This window comes from Ovis aries, chromosome 12, assembly GCF_016772045.2.
Source record: "Ovis aries strain OAR_USU_Benz2616 breed Rambouillet chromosome 12, ARS-UI_Ramb_v3.0, whole genome shotgun sequence".
NCBI lineage: Eukaryota > Metazoa > Chordata > Mammalia > Artiodactyla > Bovidae > Ovis > Ovis aries.
This window is the reverse complement of record NC_056065.1, coordinates 48,997,608-49,021,223: the sequence shown is the minus strand read 5'-3', so window position 1 is coordinate 49,021,223 and position 23,616 is coordinate 48,997,608. Positions and strand designations below refer to the sequence as shown.

The following is a 23,616-nucleotide window of genomic DNA, read 5'->3' as shown; positions in this document are numbered from 1 at the left end:
CAAATGATGTGCAAAAAAAATTGTCAAGGTTAAGAATTTTTCCATGCCTTTGCTTCATACTCGGCCTTGCTGGTGGGGGTGATTTACGAGCTGGGGAAGCTGGTGGGGGGATAAGGGGTGGGGAGGCCAGTGGGGGAAAGTGGGCAGGAGGGCAGCTTTCTTTGGAGGTTCCGGGGCCCCCAAGGCTCAGCCCCGAGCAGCCCAGAGTCAGGCTTTGAGTGCCATCAGGCAGGGGGTCCAGACCTCAGATCTGCAGAGAGACCCCGCCTGAGGCCGTAGCAGCCTCTAGGCCACTGCCTGCCAATGTCGCCCTAGGAGATTTGGGAGTAGGGGGTGGCTGACCCTCCCTCATTCATGAACCGAGCTTGCAGCCTGGGCCATGGGCTCTAATGTCACCCACTACTTCTCTGTCCATTTCTACCAGTATTGGCCTCCTGAGACAAGGCCCTTACACAGAACAAACCAGGCCTCAGGCCCTGCTGAGCTGGACCTTGACCTGTCCTTATGGGCCCTGGAAGGTCTTATTCCGAAAGAGGCAGGAGAGGGGACCTGTGGCCACTTGGGCCTGCTTGCTGGGTCCCAGAGCAGACAGGGAGACCCCCTCTCTGACTCCAGACAGCATGCAATGAAGATGGGGGCCCTGGGCTGGGGGATGCCCTGCTCCAGGGGGCCTCTGCCAGCCTCCACCCAGGAGGTCCGCAGTGGTGAGCAGGGGGCAGTGCTGGCTCAGAGAGAGACCTCAGCCCACTCATGTAGTAATACGAGCGTCCTGGAGGCCACATCCATGGCTGTGAGGAGAGAAGGGCAGAGACAGAAGGAAAGGAGGCCAAGGGGAGATGAACATCACTGCCCATTTCTCCCCATCTGGAGTCAGAAACGGCACAGCCCACCAGGGCCCCAAACAAGAAGCCAGGCCTACAGCCTCCTGCCCACCTGGCCTGAGGCCTGAGCTGGGGCCACTCCTAGGAACATCTCTCTGGTCCGAAGCAGAAAAGCAGCAGCTTCCAGATCAGACTTCTGTCCTCCTGGTCCATCATCCAGGTGTGCCCAGGTGTGCCCTAGTGTGCCCCACAGAGATAAGACTGAGACAGGGTCCTGGCGACAGGGTTAAGGCCTCTAAGACCCACACTACCCAACCTGGTCCTGCATTGCCGCTTTGGGGACCCAACACCAGGGTTTCTTGTGCCTCCCTGGAGGAAAGGTCAGCCTCCCCTGCTACCTCTCAGGGAGGAAGGGTTTATTCTCTTTGGGAGGAAGAAGTTAACCAAGACCTCCTCTGTCACCCCAGAAAACCACCTGGGGTGCTCACGAGGGAGAAGGGATCCCTGGACCTTCAGAGGTTTTCAGGAAGTGATAGCCACCCTGTGGTCGTCCAAGTGGTTGAGCTTGGGAACCAGGGAAGTTTCCCAAGAGGGGCTGCTGACCACACAGGGAAGACACACCAGGAGCTGGGCAGGGGACCTGGAGTATTTATTGCCTCTGAGCTCTGGGCCCTGCACCCAAGAAGGATGGAGACAGGCTGGAGGCCCTGCAACAGTGTCCACGCAGGTGAGCCACTGGCTGTGTCCGTGTTCAGACACACTTGAGAGGCCTGTGGATGTTTGGTGAATGTGGGCCATCACGTGGAGGAGAGATGCCTGCTCTGGGAGGACTGAGAGGGGCTGAGTAGGAGGGAGGGTCATGCCGTGCCCCACTAGGGATGCACTGGATTGTCTGGGTGGCCGCAGGGCTGTGCGCATGCCCACAGGTGTGCAGGCAGAGGTGTGGACCTGCTCCCACACTCAGGCAGGGCATGGGTATGGGACTGGGGGATGAACCTGGGATCGTCCAGCCGTCTTACAGTGGTGCAGAATCTGCTAGAACCAAGAGTCAATGGGCTGTCCTTGATCTGGCCTTCTGGGCTTCTCTGTCCCACCCCCCGTAAGTCCTTTGAGAAATGAAGGGTCAAGCACCATCCCGGGGGTGACAGGAGACACAGGGGTGCGCACACGATGGTTGCAATGGCTCACAGTATCATTTACCATCTCTGCATATCCCAGACTGGACCGTGGGCCACTGGACCGTGGACCCAGACTGAGGCCCATTCGCAGGGTGATGAGGGAGACTGAGAGAAACAGACAGAGAGAGACAGAGAGAGTTGGCCAGCCCCCACCCAGCCACACCCAGCTGTGAAGATGCTGGATGAGGGGCACAGGGACAGAGTAGGGAGGAGTGGGGTGGGGGTCCCTGGCCCTTGGCCACCCGGCCCCCCTTCCTCCCTGTGATGCAGGGAGGTGGCGGGCGCCTCGCCGAGTGGAGGTGCCACTAACCACAGCTTTGCTTGGTGGGTCTCTTGTGGGTTTCCTGCAGTTGGGGTGGGAGGTAAGAGGAGGGGCCGACGAGAGGCATTAGTGCTGGGGGCGGGGCCTCTCCCTGTGGCCTGGACTCCCTCCTCGAGCCCACAGTGACCTCCTGGTGTGGCCAAGAGCAGAGCGTGGCCCTTCACCCCTGCAGCCACACTGTCCCAGGCTCTCTGGGCTCTCACCTTTCTTTCAGAATGAGGCCCATTCGCTTAAAGTCTCCAAAATGGAGAATCATCAGAGTGGAGGCCTCTGAACTCACAGCCCCGTCCAGGTCAGCTCAGCAGCTGCTCAGAGACTCGTTGTGACAGGGCGGCTGCCATGGGCTCCAGGGGGTGGGGTGTGGTCACACACAAGGACTGCAGGCATGTTCTGGGCCTGCCACAGCAAAGCGGCCACCTCCCGAAACCTTGCTGACTCACTGGCTGGGCAGGACCCTTGGTCATTTAGAAAGTGTCCATGGACGTTTGGGAGGCATCTGAGCTGTTTGTAAAGTGTCCTGATTCTCTGGCCAGAAATGGGCTTCTCAGGCCTCAGGGGCAGCCTCCTTCCCTTCCCGGGTCCTTACCTGTTCATCAGATGGCACTGGGGAGACCCCAGGGAATCTATAGGCTGTGGCACCTATATTTAGCCTCCTCAGTTTGTCCCCTGCCCTGACTTTACTGGGTCCTTCTGACACCTGCTCCTATCACATCTGCCCACCTGAACACATCTGCCCACCCACCTGAATGCACCTGCCCACCTGGATACCCTTGCCCTCCTGGACACCTCTACCCACCTAAACATCCCTGCCTACCTGGACACACATCCCTGCCTACCTGGACACACTTGCCCACCTGAATAATCCTGACCACCTGGACACCCTTGCCAACCTGGACACACCTACCCACCTGGAAACACTTGCCCACCTGAACAGTCCTGCCCACCTGAACAGTCCTGCCCACCTGGACACTCTTGCCAACCTGGACACATGCCCACCTGGACATCTGTGCCTACCTGGACACCCCTGCCCACCTGAACAATCCTGCCCACCTAGACAATCCTGCCCACCTAGACAATCCTGCCCAAATGAATTATTCTGCCCACCTGGACACCCCTGCCCACCTGGACACCCCTGGCAACCTGGACAATCCTACCCACCTGAATTATCCTGCCCACCTGGATACCCCTTGCCCAGCTAGACATCCCTGCCCATCAGAACACATACTTCCGGTCCTCAGTGTAGTGGTGTCCTCAGCCCCACCCCCTCCCCTCCTAGCCTCTCAGCCCAGCTGCCCAGGAAGCTCACCCACAGTGCCACCGGGCTCCACAGCTCTGGATCTCTGAGTAGGCACTGATAGAGCAGATGGGAGGGACTCTGCCTACAGTTCCCACTTCAGGGCCCGGTAGCTTCAGGGAGGCACCCCTCAGCAGGGCCAGCAGTCAGGTCTTCTGGGAGATGGCCTGCTCGGAGGTGCACGTGCCGGAGAAGCACCCTGCCTGTCAGAATCATGTTCAGAGAGCACAGCAACAACAAAGTACCTAACGCAGGTCGGACCCACGGGGCCTCTGCAGGCAGGGCGTCTGCAAGCCCCCGGTGTCAGGTGGAAACTTCCACTGTTAAGAAAACCCAACGGTTCTCCTTCTTGCAGGCTGCTGTGAACACGCACGCACGCTTGCACACATGCGCACACAGGCACACACGCGTGCGCACAGGCACGTGCACAGAGATGCGCCTGCAGCCACACCCCAACCACACCTTCACCTTCGAGATCGCTCATCTCCAGCCCACACCCCGTGCTCTCAGCAGAGGGCTCTGCTCTCGGACACAGCGGCCTCTGCTTTCTCACATGTGGGGCGGCTCGCTGGGGAGTTTTTGCAGCCCCAGTGGCACTTTTATGGCTCTGCCAGGGCAGTGATCTACTCGGTGAGAAAGACAGGGCCATCCTCCTACCTCTGCACTGGGCCCCCTCCCGGAGGCTTTTGATTATGGGCGGGCCGGGTGGGCCGAGTGCCTCGCCGATGCCCGGAGGGTCGGCTAATGTCCAGTGGCTGAACGGCCTTCCTCCTCTGAGGAAGCGATGACTTCTCTCGCTGGGCAAACACGGAGTGCGTCGGCTCTAGCACACAGGATGCCTCTGAGCTTTCTTGGTTCTCTCTCTTGCCCGGCAGATCTCCGAGGACCTGGACAGCGGGAAGCTCTGCGTGGATGCTCAGCAGGCCGGGGCTGGCAGCTGGCTCAAGTACATCCGCGTGGCATGCTCCTGTGATGACCAGAACCTCACCATGTGTCAGATCAACGAGCAGGTAGGTCCGGCTCGCATGGAGCCTTCTCCTCGGGGCCTTGGTACTGAGGAGGACGGGAATGGGGGCGCCGAGGTGAAGGGTTAACCGCGCCTCTGCCAAGCCCATCCTGCAGCGGGGGCGGGGAGGGCTACTTGACACTTGGCCAGTGCCGAGTTTCCGGGAACTTGGTGACACCCCACGAATGCCTTTGTGCCATGGCCTCGCCTGGGGCTGATGGGGCCTGAGAGCCGAAACATGATGGTTTATGGGAAGAAACGTGGCCAGGAGCAGGCAGGGACCGAAACCACAGGGTCCACGTTCCGACAAATGTCACCCATGTGAGAGAAGTGGAGGACCAGATCCCTCTGCTTGAGAGTCGTGTCTGGATGGCTGTTCATCCCAGCTGCCTGGAAGGGTTCCACACTTGCCATCTGGAAGGCTGAGGCGAGACCCCAGCTACCCAGAGGTCCCCGGAATCGCTGCGACAGCATAGCCAGCCTGCAGAAGTGACCAGCCACGTTTTGCACAAATCCTGGCCCTGCTGGAAGCCAATTGATGTTTTTCCTGAGCTGCACGGTCTGGGCTTCTGTGCCTGTCCCACCAGAGCTAAGGAACTCTTCGGCTTCTGCTGCCACCCCCAGGAGGTCGAAGACCCTCTTGGCATGCTGGATCCTTACCGCTTCGTGTCCATGCTGGTCCTGGGCTGCAGGCATCCAGTCTCAGGAACCAATCAAGACAGAAGATGCCACGTGGAGTTTCCACTGTGAAGACAATGTGTCCCCGGGGCTGGAAGCACTTAGTTCATGTTTGCATCACAAGTTTGCGAGTGGCCCCCAGAGACCCTGCTCGGAGCCAGGCCCTTCGGACCACGCTTTCACCAAGTCCCCAGAGTAATTCTTCCTCAAGATGCCTGGGGGCCCATCCCCATCCATCACAGGAGTTTGCTTTTGCCTCTGTTTTGGGGTTACCCATGAGATTTCATTTGCAAGAAAAGGGTTCCATTGCTTAAAAAATGTCTGTGGAGACCACATAACGGAGGATGCAGCTTCAAGTCATCTGTGAAAACTCTTACAAGTCATCTGAGGCTCCTGACTCTGGAGGGAAAAAAATTGCACCAAGAAATGCAGAGAGCTCATGCCCAGGAGGCCCTGGGACCCACATGGATTGCTAGGCAGCTCGCCCTCATCTCCTCAGCCCCTTTCCCGGCCATGCGGGCTCAGCCTGGACTGAGCAGCTTTTCCTGCCTCTGGTGGATACAATCTGGTGAAGCTCAGATCCACCTCTACCACTGAGATGTCTATAGCTTCCACTGGGAACCCAAAGTTCTGAAAATAAGTATTTTTTTATTACAAAATATATTACTGAAAGAAAGCAAAAGAACCATCATAAAAATTAGCACAGTATTTTTAAAAAAAGACACTTTTTCTCCTTCTAGATGAGCATAAAATGTAAGCTAAGGAGAATTAGGTTTAAGGTGCATGGAAAGATGGTCCTTCCTTTGGCCTTTCCTTGCAGAGAGCATGGTTCCTTGGTCATGTGTCTGGGAGCAGAAGGGCAGTGGGGAAAAAAAAAAAAAAACACCAGGAGGCCAGGTCCAGGACGGCACTTCTGTGAGATGCAGAATAAAATAGCGAAGGATCCAGATTTTTTATTTAAAAAATATAATAAATGTTTGTTAGAGTGTCTGAACCAAATTTAAGCCATGAAGTAAATATCTTTATGTGGCAAGCTTCTGAAAAAGCAAGCAGATGTATTGTCTGTTCTCAAAGAGAAGTCTGTCTTCCGACATCTTTGTTTTATTATTAATATTTTAGGTTGGCTTTTATTTCAGCTCCATGTAGGGTCCAGATGGAATTCACTGCCTTGCAGCAAACTCTTTCCCTTGTCAGGACCAGCAGACAGGAATACCCGTAACTCAGGGATTCCCTTTCACTTCATCCCACTTTTGTCCCTCAATGCTTCCCATTCCAAAGCTCCATCCCACAGTCAGAAACACACCTGATTCTAATATTTCAACCCAATGTGACATCAAAATTTCATCCTCAGCTGCTGGATGTTTCAAACAGACTAAAAGTGGGAGATTCATTATCTCCACTTCAGCTCATGGACTCAGAGAGGACGTGGGTGCACATTTAAGCAAACAGCACTGAAATGGCCTGAAGCAGCAAAAATTTCCCCGCCTGGGGCCTTTCAAACCCTCCATCCTCCGAGAGAGAGAGGAGCCCTCCGCCAGGCCTCCACGGCACACGGTGGGTGGTTCCTGCTATTAGTGGGCAACCAATGTTCCCATCCCCAAACCAAACTGCGTGGCTGTGACCTCCAGACACCCAGGAGGGCAGTGGCCAAGAGGCACAAGGAGGCGGCCGCATCTCAGATCTCAAAGGAAAATGGGTAATCTGTGGGACGTAATTTTCCTGAGAACTAATACAAACAATTTTAAACTCTCATAATGATAGGAAAGGGCTTCCCTGATGACTCAGATGGTAAAGAATCTGCCTGCAATGCGGGAGACCTGGGTTCGATCCCTGGTTTGGGAAAATCCCCTGGAGAAGGGAACAGCAACCCACTCCAGGATTCTTGCCTGAAGAATCCCATGCACAGAGGAGCCTAGCGGGCTATAGTCCATGGGGTCGCAAAGAGTCGGACACGACTTTGTGACTCACACACACACACACACACACACACGCACATGCACACACATACTAGATTTCAAACTGTTTTGTAGTCAGTCTCTTGAAACTCGGCTTTCTCTCCCCTGGGACAGCCTCGTGGCCCAGCAGAAGGGCTTCCGTCCCCTAGTCCCGACCGGTGGAAGCTCAGCTCATTGCAAAGGGACCGACGTGACCCTGTGTGGAGCTGGAGTAAAACTGTCCCTGAAATATTAATAATAAAACAAATGATTTTGAAGACAGGCTTCTCTTTGAGAAGGAAACATTACACGATATTAATGGGGTTTCTCAGATTGCCCTAATCCCAAGAGTTTCCACCAGGATTTCCTGGCACTTAGGAAACCCCCTACATATACACACATGCACACACAGACATATACACACGCACACATACACAGAGACACACTGAAGGGAACAACTTCCCTCTCTCTCCCCCCGACCCTCCACCCACCCCCACACCTGCACAGGACATCACCTCCCAGCACAGCACAGACATGGAAGGGAAGGCGCCCAGACTGAAGATCTGAGGTCCATGAAGACAGCTTCAGGGTTTCCAGGTGGTATTTGGTAGAGAAGTCACTTCAATCAGAAAAGCTCTAACTTGACCCATGACCTGAACCTCTATGTCCGGAGGTCCAGGGGAACCAGGCAGGACAGGGTCACTTGAGGAGAAAGTTCCCAAAGCCGGCCTCAGCAGCCAGAGGACTTGAGGCAGCTCTGCATGGGCCTCCTGGATGGTCCCCCGGAGACACCCACACAGGGGCAGTGGGCTGAGGCCAGGGGTCTCAACACCCTCAGTCCAGCAAGGCCTATGCTGGCATCCAGATGGGCTGTGGGGACAGGTGCAGCCTGCATGCCCCGTGTGGTTCTGAGAGGGTGGTGGGCCCTCCCACCGCTTTGAGAGTGCTGAAGGAGCCCAGACGCTGGGCAGTGCATCCCCCACCAGACAGACCCCTTCTGTCCAGCCAGGCCTCGTTCTTCCCAGACACTCAGGCTACTGACCGCATGCTCCCCACCCAGCCGTGGAGCTGCAGGGGCAGGGCTCAGAGCCCTTCACCAAGTCCTCTTCTGCACCCCTCTTGGAGCCCTGAGGCTCTCAGTGGTCTCTGCCCCACGGGACCTAGGGAGAGGTGACCAGCCCGTCCCTCCACTCTGTTCCCCGGGCACCACCCTCGGCACCAGCTCCTCCATGGGGCTCTAGATGGGGGCAGCCCTGGGTAGCAAAAGCCACTGCTGCTGCTGCTGCTGCTGCTGCTGCTGCTAAGTTGCTTCAGTCATGTCCGACTCTGTGTGACCCCATAGATGGCAGCCCACCAGGCTCCCCCGTCCCTGGGATTCTCCAGTCAAGAACACTGGGGTGGGTTGCCATTTCCTTCTCCAATGCATGAAAGTGAAAAGTGAAAGTGAAGTCACTCACTCATGTCCAACTCTTAGCGACCCCATGGACTACAGCCTACCAGGCTCCTCCATCCATGGGATTTTCCAGGCAAGAGTACTGGAATGGGGTGCCATTGCCTTCTCTGGCAAAGGCCACAGGGGCCTTGAATTTCTCCTTGCACCCAGCCTATCACCTAAAGGTGACTTGTGGTTTGCTGCCCACAGGCAGTCCTGAGGCCACACGAGCTTTGGGGTGGCCCGGCTGCCAGGAACAAAACATCCACAGCAGAGAGCTGTGGGGGAACAAGTTTCTCTCTGTGATATTGAGGGGCGGTCAGACCACAGCATAGAACCCGGGGTGCCTGGTTCACCATCCCAGCTTAGCAGGAGTGGAAGGCAAGGATCCCCTGGTGCCTTGATTCACTCTGGGAGGCAAGATCCTGGCCCACCCTCCCCAGGGACTTCGCGGCCCTACCCAGGGACTTTGCGGCCCTCCCCAGGGACTTCGAGGCCCTCCCCTGCCCCCAGCATCCTCCAACTCCCACTTTTCTTTCTGGAAAACTCGAGACCCTCAGATCTCCCTTGAGTGGCTCTTTCTGCCACTGTGATAAGCAAACAAGTTGGTTTCAGATGTCTCAGGAGACACGGACAGGATCTGTTCTTGGATTTGTTTTATGTATTTATTTTATTAATTCATTTATTTTGGCTGTGCTGGGTCTTCGTTGCTGCGCACAGGTTTTCTCCAGTTGCGGCGAGTGGCGGCTTCTCTCTAGTTGCGGCATGCGGGCTTCTCATTGTGGTGGCTTCTCTTGTTGTGGAGCACGGATTATAGGCACGTGGGCTTCAGTATTTGCAGCGCGTGGGTTCAATAGTTGTGGCTCCAGAGCACAGGCTCAGTAATTGTGGTGCACGGGCTTAGTTACTCCTCAGCATGTGGAATCTTCCTGGACGAAGGATCAAACCCATGTCCCCTGCATTGGCAGATGGATCCCCACGCCTGGACCACCTGCAAAGTCCTGCATTTGTTTTAGTGACAAGAAAGAAAACAAGCTCTTGGAAATAAAGTGCCCTCCAGTGCAAGCAAGGGCCAGAAGAGGCCTGCACACAGCCCGGCTCCTTCTCCTGTTCCCACATCACCTTGACAGGGCAAGGATGTTGGTGGCCGGATGTCAGGTGGCCAATGCAGCTGAAGATGGTGCAACATAATACTGGGGTCACTCGCACACATTGGGGAGCACAACTCAGGGGCTGGACCCCCAGCACACCTCAGAAGGGCTTCGAGGTCCACACTGCACCCCAACCACCTGGGCTGGCGGGCTGGCCAGCCAGGCATCAGGAAAAGCCACCACCACCAGCACATTCCGAGACAAGCAAGGGGCCGCATCTCCCCAAAGCGAAAGCAGACAAAGGCTAATCTCCTTCACAGAGCTGTTTAAACAACGCCATTTTACTAGCAGATGACCAAACGGATCACCACCCAGCAGCCCATCCTTCAGAGCCGGCACTTAGAGGACGAAAACCCAGGGTTTCCGGGCAAAGCTCAACGTGTTCTTTTGCTTTCGTTTCTTATGTCCTGACTTGGACTAGCCCCTCCCCACTGCCCACCCCCGTGTCAGGGTTAGCGGTCTGCCAGGGCTGGGATTCTAACCGATGGCTATGCTGTGTCCACTGCCCTGCTCTGCCCTGATCGTTGAAAGCCCATCCCTCCCTCTGCGGCGTTTAAATTAAAAACGGATTGGCCGTTTCAACGGTAGCTTCCAAACAATTAGATACAATTTTCCCTTTGAAAATGAGAAGGATGAGGAATTCATTTTAGCACTTCTTAAATTTGCAAAAGACTTATTTAAAAAATAGAGCAAATGATTTTGCATCAGAAAACCGTTGCATTTTTACTCCCCAGAGCACACTGACCATCTCTGGGGCAAAGAACAAGGTATTGATTCACAGTACCGGTTATCATTTACCAGAACCTATATTTTTTCCCTCTTAATTAAGTGAAAGTAAATACTTTATTAGAAGAAGCCATTAAATATGATGAAGACAATTTGTGACCTGTAATTTATATTTTTAAAAAATCTAACTAACTGTATATTATATATTTTTATATTATATGTGAATATGATAATTATAGATAATAAATATATACATAACATCCAGGTACAAACCGTACAACTAAGAAAGAGAGGGGTATACAGATGATTTTTAATGTTGAGCTGCTGGGAAGGTGACAGAATATATATATAAAGGCAGAAAGTGAAGATTTAGGCACAGGCTGCTCCAGCCACATATGAGAAGGGACATGGCAAATACAAGGGTGACAAGCCGCCTCCCCTTTCTCAGCCAGAGGAAGGGATGTCTGCTCATTCCTAGAGCCTGCGGGTGGTAACAAACCCTGAGCAGCGCCGGCCCCTTCCTTCTACCCTGAAACAGCCAGGCAGGCAAAGGAAAATAAAGACCTGCCCACACTCTCAGCAGCTCCAAACACTTGCTTCCCAGCTTCATTCTGGAGCATCACCTGGGCTGTTTCTTAAAATCCAAAGCTAACCCCTGTGCCAGCCTCAGGTCTCTGGTGTCCACAACTTTCTCCGAGAGAGAGGGCCGACGTTTGGAGAGAGCAAGCAGTGAGGAAACACCGTGACACCTACCAAGGTCTTGAGGCAAGAAGAATGCTGGCCTCACCACCTTGCAGAGCCCCGAAAAATACCCAGGGATAACCCTCGGTCCAGCTTCCTCTCTCCAAAGGCACACTGGCGACTGGGCGAATTTGCTATTCAGCAAGATCTCAGAGCAATTCAAATTCCCCTTGCTGTGTGCTTCTCTCATGAAAAGCCCCTTGTGTGCCACGCGAAAGCCTTCACAAATTCAAGCACAAGTGTATTCTGAAATCCAGGAAGGAAAGAGCTTTATTTTTTTTTTTTTTTAAGATAAGCACCTATATTACTCAAATACGCCTTTAAAGTTTCTCAAACTGATCAGGGGTGGGGAGTGGGGTGGGGGTGGAAACAAAGGCCCGTTCGCTTATCACTTTCATGATTTTCATTTGCTCCTGGAAGGGGAGAGCTGTGGCCTGTATTCAACATACTGGCTGGTGGTCTGCAATCTAGTTCTTTCTACCCAGCGTAGGTCAGATGGAGTTTTTCACCTACTTAAATTTTAAAATTCTAAGATTAAGGTGGCATGAAAATTGTGGAACTTATGTTTGAAAATAGTATCTGTTCTTGCGAAACTGACTTGGTATTAAAAACAAAAACAAACTTAAGGAACACTAAGGAGAAAATACACCCAAACTGTCTGCCATTATCGATTTGAAATATTTCTTTGTCTTAAAGAATGTTGTTGGAAGAAAAGAAAATGATGTTCATTTTATGAACGTGGCCCATACTGAATCCAGTTTTTCTCCCGCAATTTCTCTGTCTTTTGTTGAGAACGTGGCCTTGTATTTGTCCCAGCTCCGTTCACCTACAAGGAGCCGTCTCTTTGTGTCCAAAAGGGTCAGGCTAAACACAGTTAGAATCCCAAGACCCCCTTGTTGGTGTCGGCCGCCCATGTTCAATCAGCTCTCGCCGTTGCAAAGAGAACTGAGATGCTGAGCAAGGTCTTAACTCGGGATCAGTTCTGTTTGGCATTGTTATTTTTTAAAGCCGTTTAGATCAGACATTTATTGGCGCTAGTAAAGTCAGCTGTTGCTGTGGTTTCCTCCGCTCTCAGACTCTGAAACCAGACAAAAAATTCCGCCTTGCTACACAATCGAAGGACCGAGACGGTTACACGGTGCTGGGGACGCCACTGTTCAGAGACAGGCCTGGGTACCCAGATGCCAACCTGTAAACAAAAGCAGGTCTGCTCTGAGCCTGGGAAGGAAACAGTATCAGAGACCAGGGTTCTTTCTTCCCAGGGGCATAGGCTTCTGTTTCCCTCTTGTGAAAATCCTTAAGACTCAACCCATCCTTAAAGCCCAGTTAGCCTTGGGGTCTGAATATGTCCCACCAAGGGGCACACGATGAAAGGCTGGGGATAAACCAGCTTCAGGAATGTTTAAGGGACTGCAATAATAATTTGGTTTTCAGGTGGGTCAGTGGTAAAGAATCTGCCTGCCAATGCAGGGGATGCGGGAGATGTGAGTTTGATCCCTGGGTCAAGAAGATCCCCTAGAGGAGGAAACAGCAACCCGCTCCAGTATTCTTTCCTGGAAAATCCCATAGACAGAGGAGCCTGGCGAATTACAGTCCCCGGGGTGGAAACGGAGTCGGACACAACTAAGCACACACACAGAGTAATAATTGATCACCGGGGCGAAGGGAAGGGGCCGGCAGTAGCGTAACTGCACAACTTGTGCCCTAGCAGTCAGGAGACTCAGTCCCATCTCAGCCCGGCCGTTGTCCCAGGAAGTCGCCTGACCCCGAAGACCAGGAAGAGACCCCGCAGACCAGGAAGATAAGGCCTTTGTGCTGCTGGGAACAGGTCATAAAAGTGCCTGCCGCCTTTGTGTGGACCAGGGCGGATCCGCGGAGCCCGGTGCCCTTAGCGAAGGCAAGGCGGCCCGGCTGAGTTTGGAAAAGTTCGTGCACTTCCCCCGTTCGCAGCTGCGCCCCTTTCTCCAGGTGGAGGCACGCTGCCCCCAGTCCGGCCGCAGGCTCTGCGATCAACTCTAATGTAGCTATTAACTCAGCCTAGCTGCTCAAAGTCCCGGCGGCCCGGGCCGACTGCTCGCCCGCTGCGTGTCCGGTGCTCGCACTCCCTCCAGGAGCCGGGACCACCGTCTGTCCCGAGGAGCCGGACTGGGTAGGAGGCGCCTGCCGCACACGGAACTGCTTTCCTTGCCGGCGCGCTAGACCCACCGGCTGGGAAGGGTCGGTTCCCTCCAAGGGAGTCCGAGGACTGAGTCCGCAGCCCTCGCAGCCCTCGGACCTGGGACGGGGTAGGGGTGCACGGTGGGGTGGGAGGGGGGAGCGAGGGGGCGTCTCAGAAGATCCCGCAGTCCTGGAGGGCGGGCAGGAGGCAAGGGTGTTGGGGATGAGACCGGAGTAAACTCCCAGTTCGGAGGTGGGAGGGGGATGTCTGCAGGTCCCGAGCCCTTGGAGGGGTTCGGGGGAGGGAGGGGAGGGAGTCCAGCGATCCTAGAAGATGGGTGGGGTCCCCGGGGACACCTGGTGGCTCTGAGGGGAGGGGGGATTAGGGGTCCTGGAAGGGTGAGTGGCCCTCAAAAGAGTCGGAGGGGGACGCAGAGCCGCAGGCGGAGGCGGGGCGGTGAGCTGCTTCAGCCCCGGAAGACCGGCGGGAGCAGAAGTCCAGCATCTGGGGACACAGGTCAGAGCGCGCCGCCGGCCTCTCATGTTCCGGGCCCTCAAGGGGAGCAGGCATGGCCGGGGAGGATGCTGCGGGCGGGTCCACATTGCCCTCTAACGGAGACCCTCGGGAAGCCACCAGCAGCATGCACGCAAGAACAGAGCGGCTGGCGGGGCGCATTAAGCCTGCACTTGCTGGATGCGCTGGCTCACCGCTGGGATGAGTGCGATTACGCCTGTGTATTAATAAGCCGTGACTCCCGGCGGTGGGATGGGTCAGGGGCTCATCGCGTCTTTGTTCCAGCATGAGATGCACTTTGGGACTGATTCTAAAATACAGTGGCTGGAGTCTGACTTTAAAAAACAACAACAACAATTATTTCCGCCACTGTGTAATTTCTTTTAAACTTTATATTTTGTATTGGAGTGTAGCCAATTAACAATGTTGTCATAGTTTCAGGTGGACAGTGAAGGGACTCAGCCATACATACACATGTATCCATTCTCCCCCAAACTCCCCAACCAGCCAGGCTGCCACGTGACAGTTGAGCAGAGTTCCATGTGCTGTATGTACAATAGGACCTTGCTGGTTATCCATTTTAAAGTTAGCAGTGTGTGCATGTCCATCCCAAGTTCCCTAACTATCCCTTTCCCCATCCATCCTTCACCCCTGAAAACCATAAGTTCTTTCTCTAAGTCTATGAGCACTGTGTAATATTTTAGATAAAATACAAAACTGGGAGTTTAACAGCAATTGATTTAACTACAGAAGGTAATATGGTATAGCTTCTGTGCTATGCGGTTGCTCAGTCATGCCCGATTCTTGGTGGCCCCAGGGACTGGAGTCCACCAGGCTCCACTGTCCATGGGATTTCCCGAGCAAGAATACTGGAGTGGGGTGTCACTTCCTACTCCAGGGGATCTTCCCCACCCAGAGATTGAACCCGCATCTCCTGTGTCTTCTGCACTGGCAGAAAGATTCTTTACCACTGTGCCAGCTGGGAAGCCTAGTCTCCATTTAAAAAAATCTCATCCTTATTTTAGCGACGTGCCAGGGAATAGTTGCCAAATGAAATTACTAGCAAGAACATATTGATAAGACATCTGTACATGTGTCCTTCTCCGGGTTACATTCCACCATCCACGTGTTCAGCGGGGAATTTCAGGACGCCATGTGGCTCTGTTGTCCGTTTGAGAGCACGTTGGTGTCATTCTGGAGTTAGTTGAAACTGGTGATCTGTGAGGGCATCCACAGCTGGACTTGGACTAGGGAGAAGGGAAAGGGGCCCCACAAAAAGGAGCAAACTCAGCCTTCCAGATGTCTCCCCATGGGGGACATGGGGGGAGGTGAGCGGGCAGTGCACAGGCCAGCCCCCAGGGCACCTGAACCATGCCCAGCCCAACAGCCAACCTCCAGGCCCTCCACCAGAAGGTGCTGAAGAGCCTCGGACAGGAATGGCCTGGAGAAGCCTCCGTCCCCCGGGTCTCCCCAGGCAGGTGGACTGGACTCAGATCCTTCCCTGGCCTCCCAGCCAGTCCTGTGACCAAGCCTCAGCGCTCCTGGAAGTGCTCTGAAGAGAAACCCGACATCACATGCCGGCATGGGAGGCAGTGGACTGGCCTAACAGAAATGCAGCCTTCTGTCTGACGTTTCCAGATTTGAGATGCAGGCTTCCTGGCGTCTGCCTTGCCCTGCCCTGCCCTCGTGAGAGCGGGCACCCCACCCAGAGGAGCCCCTCCCTGGGCTCCAGGGAGGGCAGGGGCCCTGGGCAGGGGCTGGCAAAGGCAAGGAAGGTCTCAGTCTTTCCCAGAACCTCCCAAGCTCCCTGGGCCTCATCCCAGACGACACTGGTCATGCTGCCCTCCTGAGTAGCTAGAGTTTTCCAGATCACAGCCACCACCCACCTTGCAGATGGCGCTTTTTCAGGGGACACCTTGGCAAGCTACAGGGCTGCTCAGAGTATTGGCACTGGATGCTCACACCCTCAGAGCTTGCTCCAGGCTACACACTCTACCCCGAGCCCCACCTGACCCCTCCCTGTTTTCAGAGCTATCCCTGATCTCAGACACCCACAGCTGCTGGCACCGAGCTTGTGGCTGGCGCGGGCTTCCCTCCACCTCCCCCTGTGGGAGACGTGCACACTCATCTGAGACTCACACCTGCCGACCTGGCACATAGGACCGCCGTCTGTCTTCATGGCCACTTTCATAAACATCCAAACCCACACTCAGGGCGAAGACCCCACCCCGGCCCCAGACAGCGGAGAGTGTCTTACGTACATATTGACGAAAGGAACCAGGCTCCACTTTTGATGAAAGGAGCCGCTCTCTCTACCTGATATTTCCTGCTAGGACCCGCCCTGCTTGGGAACTTCGGGGCTAATCCTCACCCATTTCCTTTTGCACCCCCTTTATCCAAAATCTGGATCAAACTAGCTAAAAATAGACTCTAGTCCTCCTGAGAGTATCCTGCCAAGTTCCGAAGGGGAACCTCTTAGCAGCAATTAGAAGGCAGGTCAAGGGCCCAGCAGGGCAGGCTCCCCAATGAGCAGTGTCAATGGCGTGCGGGCCGGGTGTGCACGATGTGGCTTTTAAAGCAACCAGGTCGACAATGCTGACCCTTTCTCTCTGGTTTCTCCATCCTAGATTTATTATAAAGTCATTAAGGACATTGAGCCAGGAGAAGAGCTGCTGGTCCATGTGAAAGAAGGCGCCTACTCTCTGGGGGCGGTGCCTCCCAGCCTGGATGGTAAGCCCCACCCACAGGAGCAGAGGCCTGGTGCTCCATCACTTGGGCAGAGTGACAGGAGCTGAGGATTCCCCCAGCTGCTGCTCATGGTCCAGCCCCCAGACCCCAGATGGGCAGAGCCAATTCCTCCCAACAACTTCTCAACCTGAGCACTTTGCTTTCTCCTTCCTTGGGTTTTGGGGGCCACAGCCTAAATTCAGATAGGACTTGAGACAACATGACATGCTGCCTGACATCTCTGTAGTGGGAGAGTCCTAGGGGCTCTTTTTATTTTTATTTTTTCCCTAGGGGCTCTTTTTAAACTGTATAATTATCATTAGCAGCAGCAGTATACTCTCTGCAAGACTTAAACAAAAAGACCCATTTCACAGCTTGGAAACATTCGCCCCCTAGACCTCTGTGCCAGAGGAGAGTCTCAGTCTCAGTTAAGAGAGTGCAGTGATGCCATCCACATGTTTGAAAGCAATGACCACCTGTAGTTAAAAGCAAAAATTCCCAGAGAAAGGTTGCTGCTGCTGCTGCTGCTAAGTCACTTTAGTCGTGTCCGACTCTGTGCGACCCCATAGTCAGCAGCCCATCAGGCTCCCCCGTCCCTGGGGTTCTCCAGGCAAGAACACTGGAGTGGGTTGCCGTTTCTTTCTCCAATGCATGAAAGTGAAAAGTGAAAGTGAAGTTTCTCAGTCGTGTCCGACCCTCAGTGACCCCATGGACTGCAGCCTTCCAGGCTCCTCCGTCCATGGGATTTTCCAGGCAAGAGTATTGGAGTAGGGTTCCATTGCCTTCTCCGAGAGAAAGGTTAAGGGAAGTTTATTTGGTGAGAGGGAATATTTAGGGCTTCAGAGGACCCCTCTAAGCAAGCTTTTCCAACAAGAGTGCAGGAAGCGTCCCCAGTGTCCTTTCCTCTCAGCCGGTCACACAGTGTGTGTCCAGTAGGCACACTTCCATTCCTTGTTCATCCACACCCAGGCACATCTCTGATGATGCCTGAGAAAACCCCAGGCTCATACAGGCTCAGATTTCTGAACTCCAGATTTCTATTCCTCCATCCACATTTTTAAGCAGTGTGCCCATTCACCTTGGGATCCTGGAACCATTTTTAAGTGGCAGAGGAAAAGTCAGTTGGAGGGAGCTGCTTGGCAACGAGGCTGGTCATGAGACCCCACAAGTGAGCCGAAGGCAGCCTCTGCTTCTCACCGTCTCTGGTGCTGATGATTCCATTCCTGCTAAAGAAAGGGGGAGGCTGGTTTTTCCCTTCCTGTCCTTCTCCCCCCGCAGCCCCCCTCCACACACACACACACACACACACACACACAAATACTCCAAGGTTTAATGATTAATGCCACTAACTGCAAGTTTCTCTAAGGTACCGCTCCAGTGTCACGGCCTGGGAGTACGGTTGACTGGGCCAGGGAGCTAGGCGTCGGAATTAGCAGGAAGCCCCCAGGAGCAGAGTGACCTTCTCGGTCCTCAAGCGTGGCCCACTTTTGTGGGGCAGCACTTTGCGCCCGTGAGTTCTTCCAAAGGCTCTCTCTAGAGAAGGACAATTTTATAAAACAGACTTGACCCACCCTCTCCTCTAGACTTTGGTTTTAATCAGCCCTTCGAGAAAAGGAAGTAGGTGGCTAAGCTCTGGGTATCAGGGGGATGGTCTCATTTTTCTTAAAATAATTGTTGAAAAGACCTGTGAATCTTAGATAATGCACTCAGAAAGATAAATTCGACCACCCTGGGCCATGGGGTTTTGTTTGTATGATGACCTGTCTTTCTTCCGAAAGGTTATAGAAACCTTGATTCCTGTCCCTCTTCTAATGCCTGATCTTAAATAACTTGGGTCTGCATTTTCCTAATTTATCAAACATCTGTGGGCTAATTGCTTTCCACACATAATAGTCCAACGTCAAATATTTGACTTTTCATACCCTTGGCTGTCAGGATCACTCCTTCACCTCCCAACAGCCACCCCTCCTCAGTTAACTCTGAATCGCACAGAAAGAAAATGTAAAAATGTTCCTCACTAAGATAATTATCATAAAAAATCTTTTATCCCAGTCCTAGTGAATGCAGAGCCCCTTATCACGGCAGGAACTTGGAGTGGGCTCTTGAGGGCTTTTGAGCCTCCAGTCTGTAGATTAGCATGTAGATGCCACATAATTGTGTCCCCCTGGGTTCCCTGAAGCCATTAGGCACTGATTTATTTTTCTGTTACATTCCTGCTTTGCCGCGAAAAGTTGCCGAGGGAACTTCAGACAGACGCAAGGCTCAGACTCCGACACACAAGACATCAGGCCAGCACGGTCTCAGTTTAGTTGGATTTGGGTGGAAGTCAGAGCATTTGCCCTGGCCCACAGCCCCCCTCCCCAGGTTTAGATGAGGAGAGCTCAGTTCTGAGTCACAATGCTGCCTGCTCTTGTTGGGGGCAGGGGCTCTGGCAGGATGACCTCCAGGTATCATGGAAGAAGGGAGGGTGGGCGTGGGGGTGGGGGACCTGCTCTGCCAGTTCACTGCGGGGAGTGGCCCCAACCCTGTGGACCCGGGACTGGCAGCACTCTTCCAAAGCTGCAGCTTTGTAAAGAAATTCAATTCCAATTTTCCTACAAGTGACTCAGAGCAGAGGGAAGCCACTTTCAGGTTCATTAGTTCCAGGAACTTTTTATTTTGTTTTTACTCTTTTCAGTAGAGAGGGGAAAGATTTCTCTTTCAAGAGAACTTCTTGCTCTTGGGAGAAAATAAAGAAAATCATTTCCATTCAAATATGCCTTTCTTTTGAGAATGGCTCAAAATTGCTAACTTTTCCCCCTCTCCAGAAAAGGTCAAGAGGATGCCGCGTGTTTGTATAAAGCGTGAGACAGACAGATATAACATAATGCAACATAGCTGTACAGCACAATGGAGCATAATACAATCAGAGTGTGACATACTCTAGCATTTCTTTTAATCGGAGTTGTTTGTGCTGGGAAAGTGAAAGCCATCCAGTCCAGGGGCTTCTTTCTTGCCACATCCAGCTTGCCCTAGGTGTGTATTCGATGCCAACTTTACCTGTGTGGAAGATGAGGGGCACCTGTCCACACCATGGCATGAGTGGGCAAGGCTTGGATGTGTCCTGTTCCAGCCTCTGTCCTTCGATAGGAACAAACTTGGGTCCCTGGTGGGATGGGGACATGGAAAGGGGGCACCCTCCATCACTGGTTCCATCACCTCCAGAACACTCTCCAATGCCCATGAAGTGAGATGCAGGCTGAATTTTCATTGTAAATCCAATTCCAGATCCAAGCTGGAAAAATAGTTGGTCAGTGCTATGAAAAGGTGGGGTTGGCCCTTCTTTTCTTTTCAAATTTCAATCTCAGTGACTGTTTTGGGTCCAGAAAGAGTGACGTTCGTGGTAAAGAACCTGCCCGTCAATGCAAGAGATGTAAGAGACACAAGTTCAATCCCTGGGTTGGGAAAATCTCCTGGAGGAGGGCATGGCAACTCACTCCAGTATTCTTGCCTGGAGAATCTCCATGGACAGAGGAGCCTGGCAGGCTACAGTCCATATGGGTCACAGAGTCGGACACGACTGAAGTGACTTAGCACGCTTAGCATGAAAGAGTAAGATACGAACTGACATTTCTCACTTCCTCGTAATGCTGGTGGGAGGGCCCCTTTCAGCCTCATTCCAGCCCAGGAAGTCAGAGCAAACCCACAACAGCGGTTTTGTGGGGCCTGGGCATCCGGTTGTGTTCTAAGATGGTGTTCTTGGTTCCAGTGGGAAGGACCCCATGTTTCTAAGGACAGGGAAGCCCTGTGAGGGATTGGGGGGGCAGGGGCACTGGCATCACCTCACCATGCACATGCCACACAGGGTGCCTTTCTTATACCCTCAGCGGGAAACTGGGACTCAGCCGCCTGCCCCCAGGCACCCACCCAGCAGAGAGAAGGGTGGGTACCAGCTCTGCCACTTCACCTCCGGATGCCCCGGGCAAGCCAGGTGGCCTGCCCTGGCCTCCATGTACTGGTGATAAAACCTGCGGCTTGATGCGAGGCTCGGGGGAGGAAGCATGATAACGTTCCTGGGCACCAGGCCGGCCACGTGGAGGCGCCCCACCGCAGGTGCTAAGCTCACAGCGGACACTTACCTGAAGCAGCATCCAGGCTCCCTTCTGCTTTATTTTTATTTGTTGTCGTTTCTGTAAATATTTATTTATTTATTTGGCTGTGCCGGGTCTTAGTTGCAGCACACAGAATTTTTAGCTGTGGTTTGTGGGATCTACTTCCCTGACCAGGAGTCGAACTCAGCCCCCCTGTACTCGGAGCGCAGAATCTTAGCCACTGGACCACCAGGGAAGTCCCCTCCCTCCTGTTTTAGAGGCAACATCTTACAGACCTGCCAGTGGCTATTTTTCCAGGTGTGTCCTTCTTGCCCACCTGACCCCTCCTGGGATCATGTTTGGGGCGCCACTGTGGTACCAAGGACTGGCCCAGGGCCTTGATGGGCTTCATCTTAGCATCTTCTCTGACTTAGCTCTCCAGACAGCCGCAATGTGTCCCTTTCCTTCTGGCTGGCAGCGCTGCACGGTGGCAGGGACACCAGGCTCCTACAAGTCTTGTGTTCACGGATGCTGGCTCGAGGATCAGCTGTGCGGCCACCGTCCCCGCCTCCTCCGCCCAGGCTTCTGTGGTTGGTGGGGACCTGCTGGCCCTCTGGCCTCCTGCAGTCCATCCTATGGCTTGGCCTGTGTCTGGGGCAGGTCCAAGGGTCAGGGCACAGCCTTCCAAGCTCCTAGCTAAGCTCAGGTCCCTGCACACAGAGCAGGACTGGACATCGCCCCCAGACTCTGCAGACTCTAAGCAGGCGCTGCTTCCCTGTCTTGTTCTTGATTTCCCATGAGCAAGACCATTCCTGACAGCCACCTCACGTTGGCCGGTGGGCTGGGACACCAGGACTTGGTTACATCTGGTCAGCACTGGGCCTGGCTTCCCCAACACATGCATGTCCCCCAGGCTCCCAGGGAAGATGACAACTGCCTCTCTGTGTGTCCCAGAGTGTTGTCCAAGGCCCGGGGTCTCAGCCAGGGGCCTCTCAGGGCTGGATCCCACAGGAGTGTCTCCCTTGGGCGCCCACCGGTGGGGGTGCCGGGTGTGGCCAGACCCCACCCTCAGGGGTCTGTGGGAGCAGTGCGTCCGCCCTCAGGCCCAGGGAAGCTTCCAGTCTTGAGGAGGCCTCCCTGCCTGTAGTCTACCCCCCAAACCCTGGCCACAGGCTCGTGTTGCCTAGCCACCCCTCCCTCCTCAGCAATCTGGGACATTGACGGTGGCCCTTCTGCCACAAGTGGGGGCAGGAGGCAGCCCCCCGCCTCCCTCCATGTCCCCACCTCCCTGGCTTCTGCCCTCAGGGTCAGGCCTCTCCGGTTAGCATCCAGCCCAAGGTCAAGGCTCTGCCCACTGCGGGGCCCAGAGTCCTTGATCATGTACGCATGCACACTGTCACACATAAATGCACACGTGCCCGCACAGATTCACACCAACACACTAAAACATGCACAAATACAATCACAACTCAGACACACATTCAGAGACACAAACGTGCATACAACTGTGCACCCACCCACAAATGTGCACGCACTCGCGAATACACATGCACACCCAGCACACTAACTCAGGGGCAGCCATGCACACAAGCGTGTACACTTAACATGCACGCGTGTGTGCACACAGAGCACATATGCAGGCCCAGAAACCCATCCATTCACATGTGCTGAGTAACCACACACATGAACACACAAACATGCACAGATGCAGGCGTACACGCGTGAAGCTAGCCACAGAGAAACACGTGCACACATACACAGGAATACGCATGACACCAGCACAAACAGGAGCACAAATGCACGAAAATGCCTGCACACCCGTGCAAAAGTGCCCCGAGAAGGAGGCAGACATGCTGGAGTATTCACCCATGTTCACACACAGCTGTATACCCGTGCACAAGGAGCACACGCATTCACACAGCCACTCACAAGAACACCTTTTGATTCATTTGTACAGGTTCTCTATCCAGACCTGGGGGACATGGGGTGGTCCTCGGCAGGGGAGAGGGGGCCCCTACTCTGGGGAGAAGCTGGGTCCAGGCAGCCACGGGCGGAGAATGGCTCGGAGGTCATTCCGCGGGACTCACAGCTCCAAGCTGTCTGGCTTGGCAGGGTCCGCAGTATGCTGCCTCGTAAACTTCATAGTAGCCGCTTCCTTTTTATTTGTTTGACCTTGACAGTCGTTTATGATACGCACCAGAGCCCAGCCGTCTCTCCTCCTAATTCATATACAAAGCACTTAGCCTGGCTTCCTTCTCTGCTCCCGGCCGGCGCAGGGCCCATCACTCCTCAGAATTCCTTATGGTGGACTCTAGGGTCCCTCTGGGTCCCTGGGGCAGCCTCTCTCAGCACAGGACATGAGCAGGAAGGATGCCGGAGCCTGGGGAGCAGGCCCGCGGGCTCCCCGCACCCCCTGCAGCCCCCGGGCCTGGGTGGGCCTGGGGTGGGTCCTGAGCGCCTCCCCACGCTGGTCCTCTCTCGCCTGCAGAGGAGCCCACGTTCCGCTGCGACGCATGTGACGAGCTCTTCCCGTCCAAGCTGGACCTGCGGCGCCACAAGAAGTACGCGTGCAGCTCAGTGGGGGCCGCGCTCTATGAGGGCCTCGCTGAGGAGCTCAAGCCTGAGGGCCTGGGCAGTGGCGGCGGTGATGGGCAGGCCCACGAGTGCAAGGACTGCGAGCGGATGTTCCCCACCAAATACAGGTGCAGCCCCTCCCCCGCCCGCCTCCCTCACCCCCCAGGGGCATCACGGACAGCTGGGTCAGTTGGCTCTGGGAGCACAGGGGGAGCCCTGAGAAGGGCAGAGGTCAGCCTTGGGCCCTCCAGCCTGCCCAGGCTGAGAAAGCCAAGGCCCTAAATGGCATGG

General features: G+C 54.4%; 1 protein-coding gene across 3 annotated transcripts in view; it reads left to right on the top strand.

The window, feature by feature from the left end:
* The window catches only part of PRDM16 (PR/SET domain 16), a 337,617-nt gene that overhangs the window by 277,237 nt on the left and 36,764 nt on the right, over positions 1–23,616 (top strand). For all 3 annotated transcript variants that reach the window (XM_027975737.3, XM_042257375.2, XM_027975736.3), the window contains exons 4-6: positions 4,491–4,625; positions 16,582–16,684; positions 23,240–23,453. In XM_027975737.3, the coding sequence (XP_027831538.1) occupies positions 4,491–4,625; positions 16,582–16,684; positions 23,240–23,453 (452 nt within the window). The remainder of the gene's footprint in view (positions 1–4,490; positions 4,626–16,581; positions 16,685–23,239; positions 23,454–23,616) is intronic.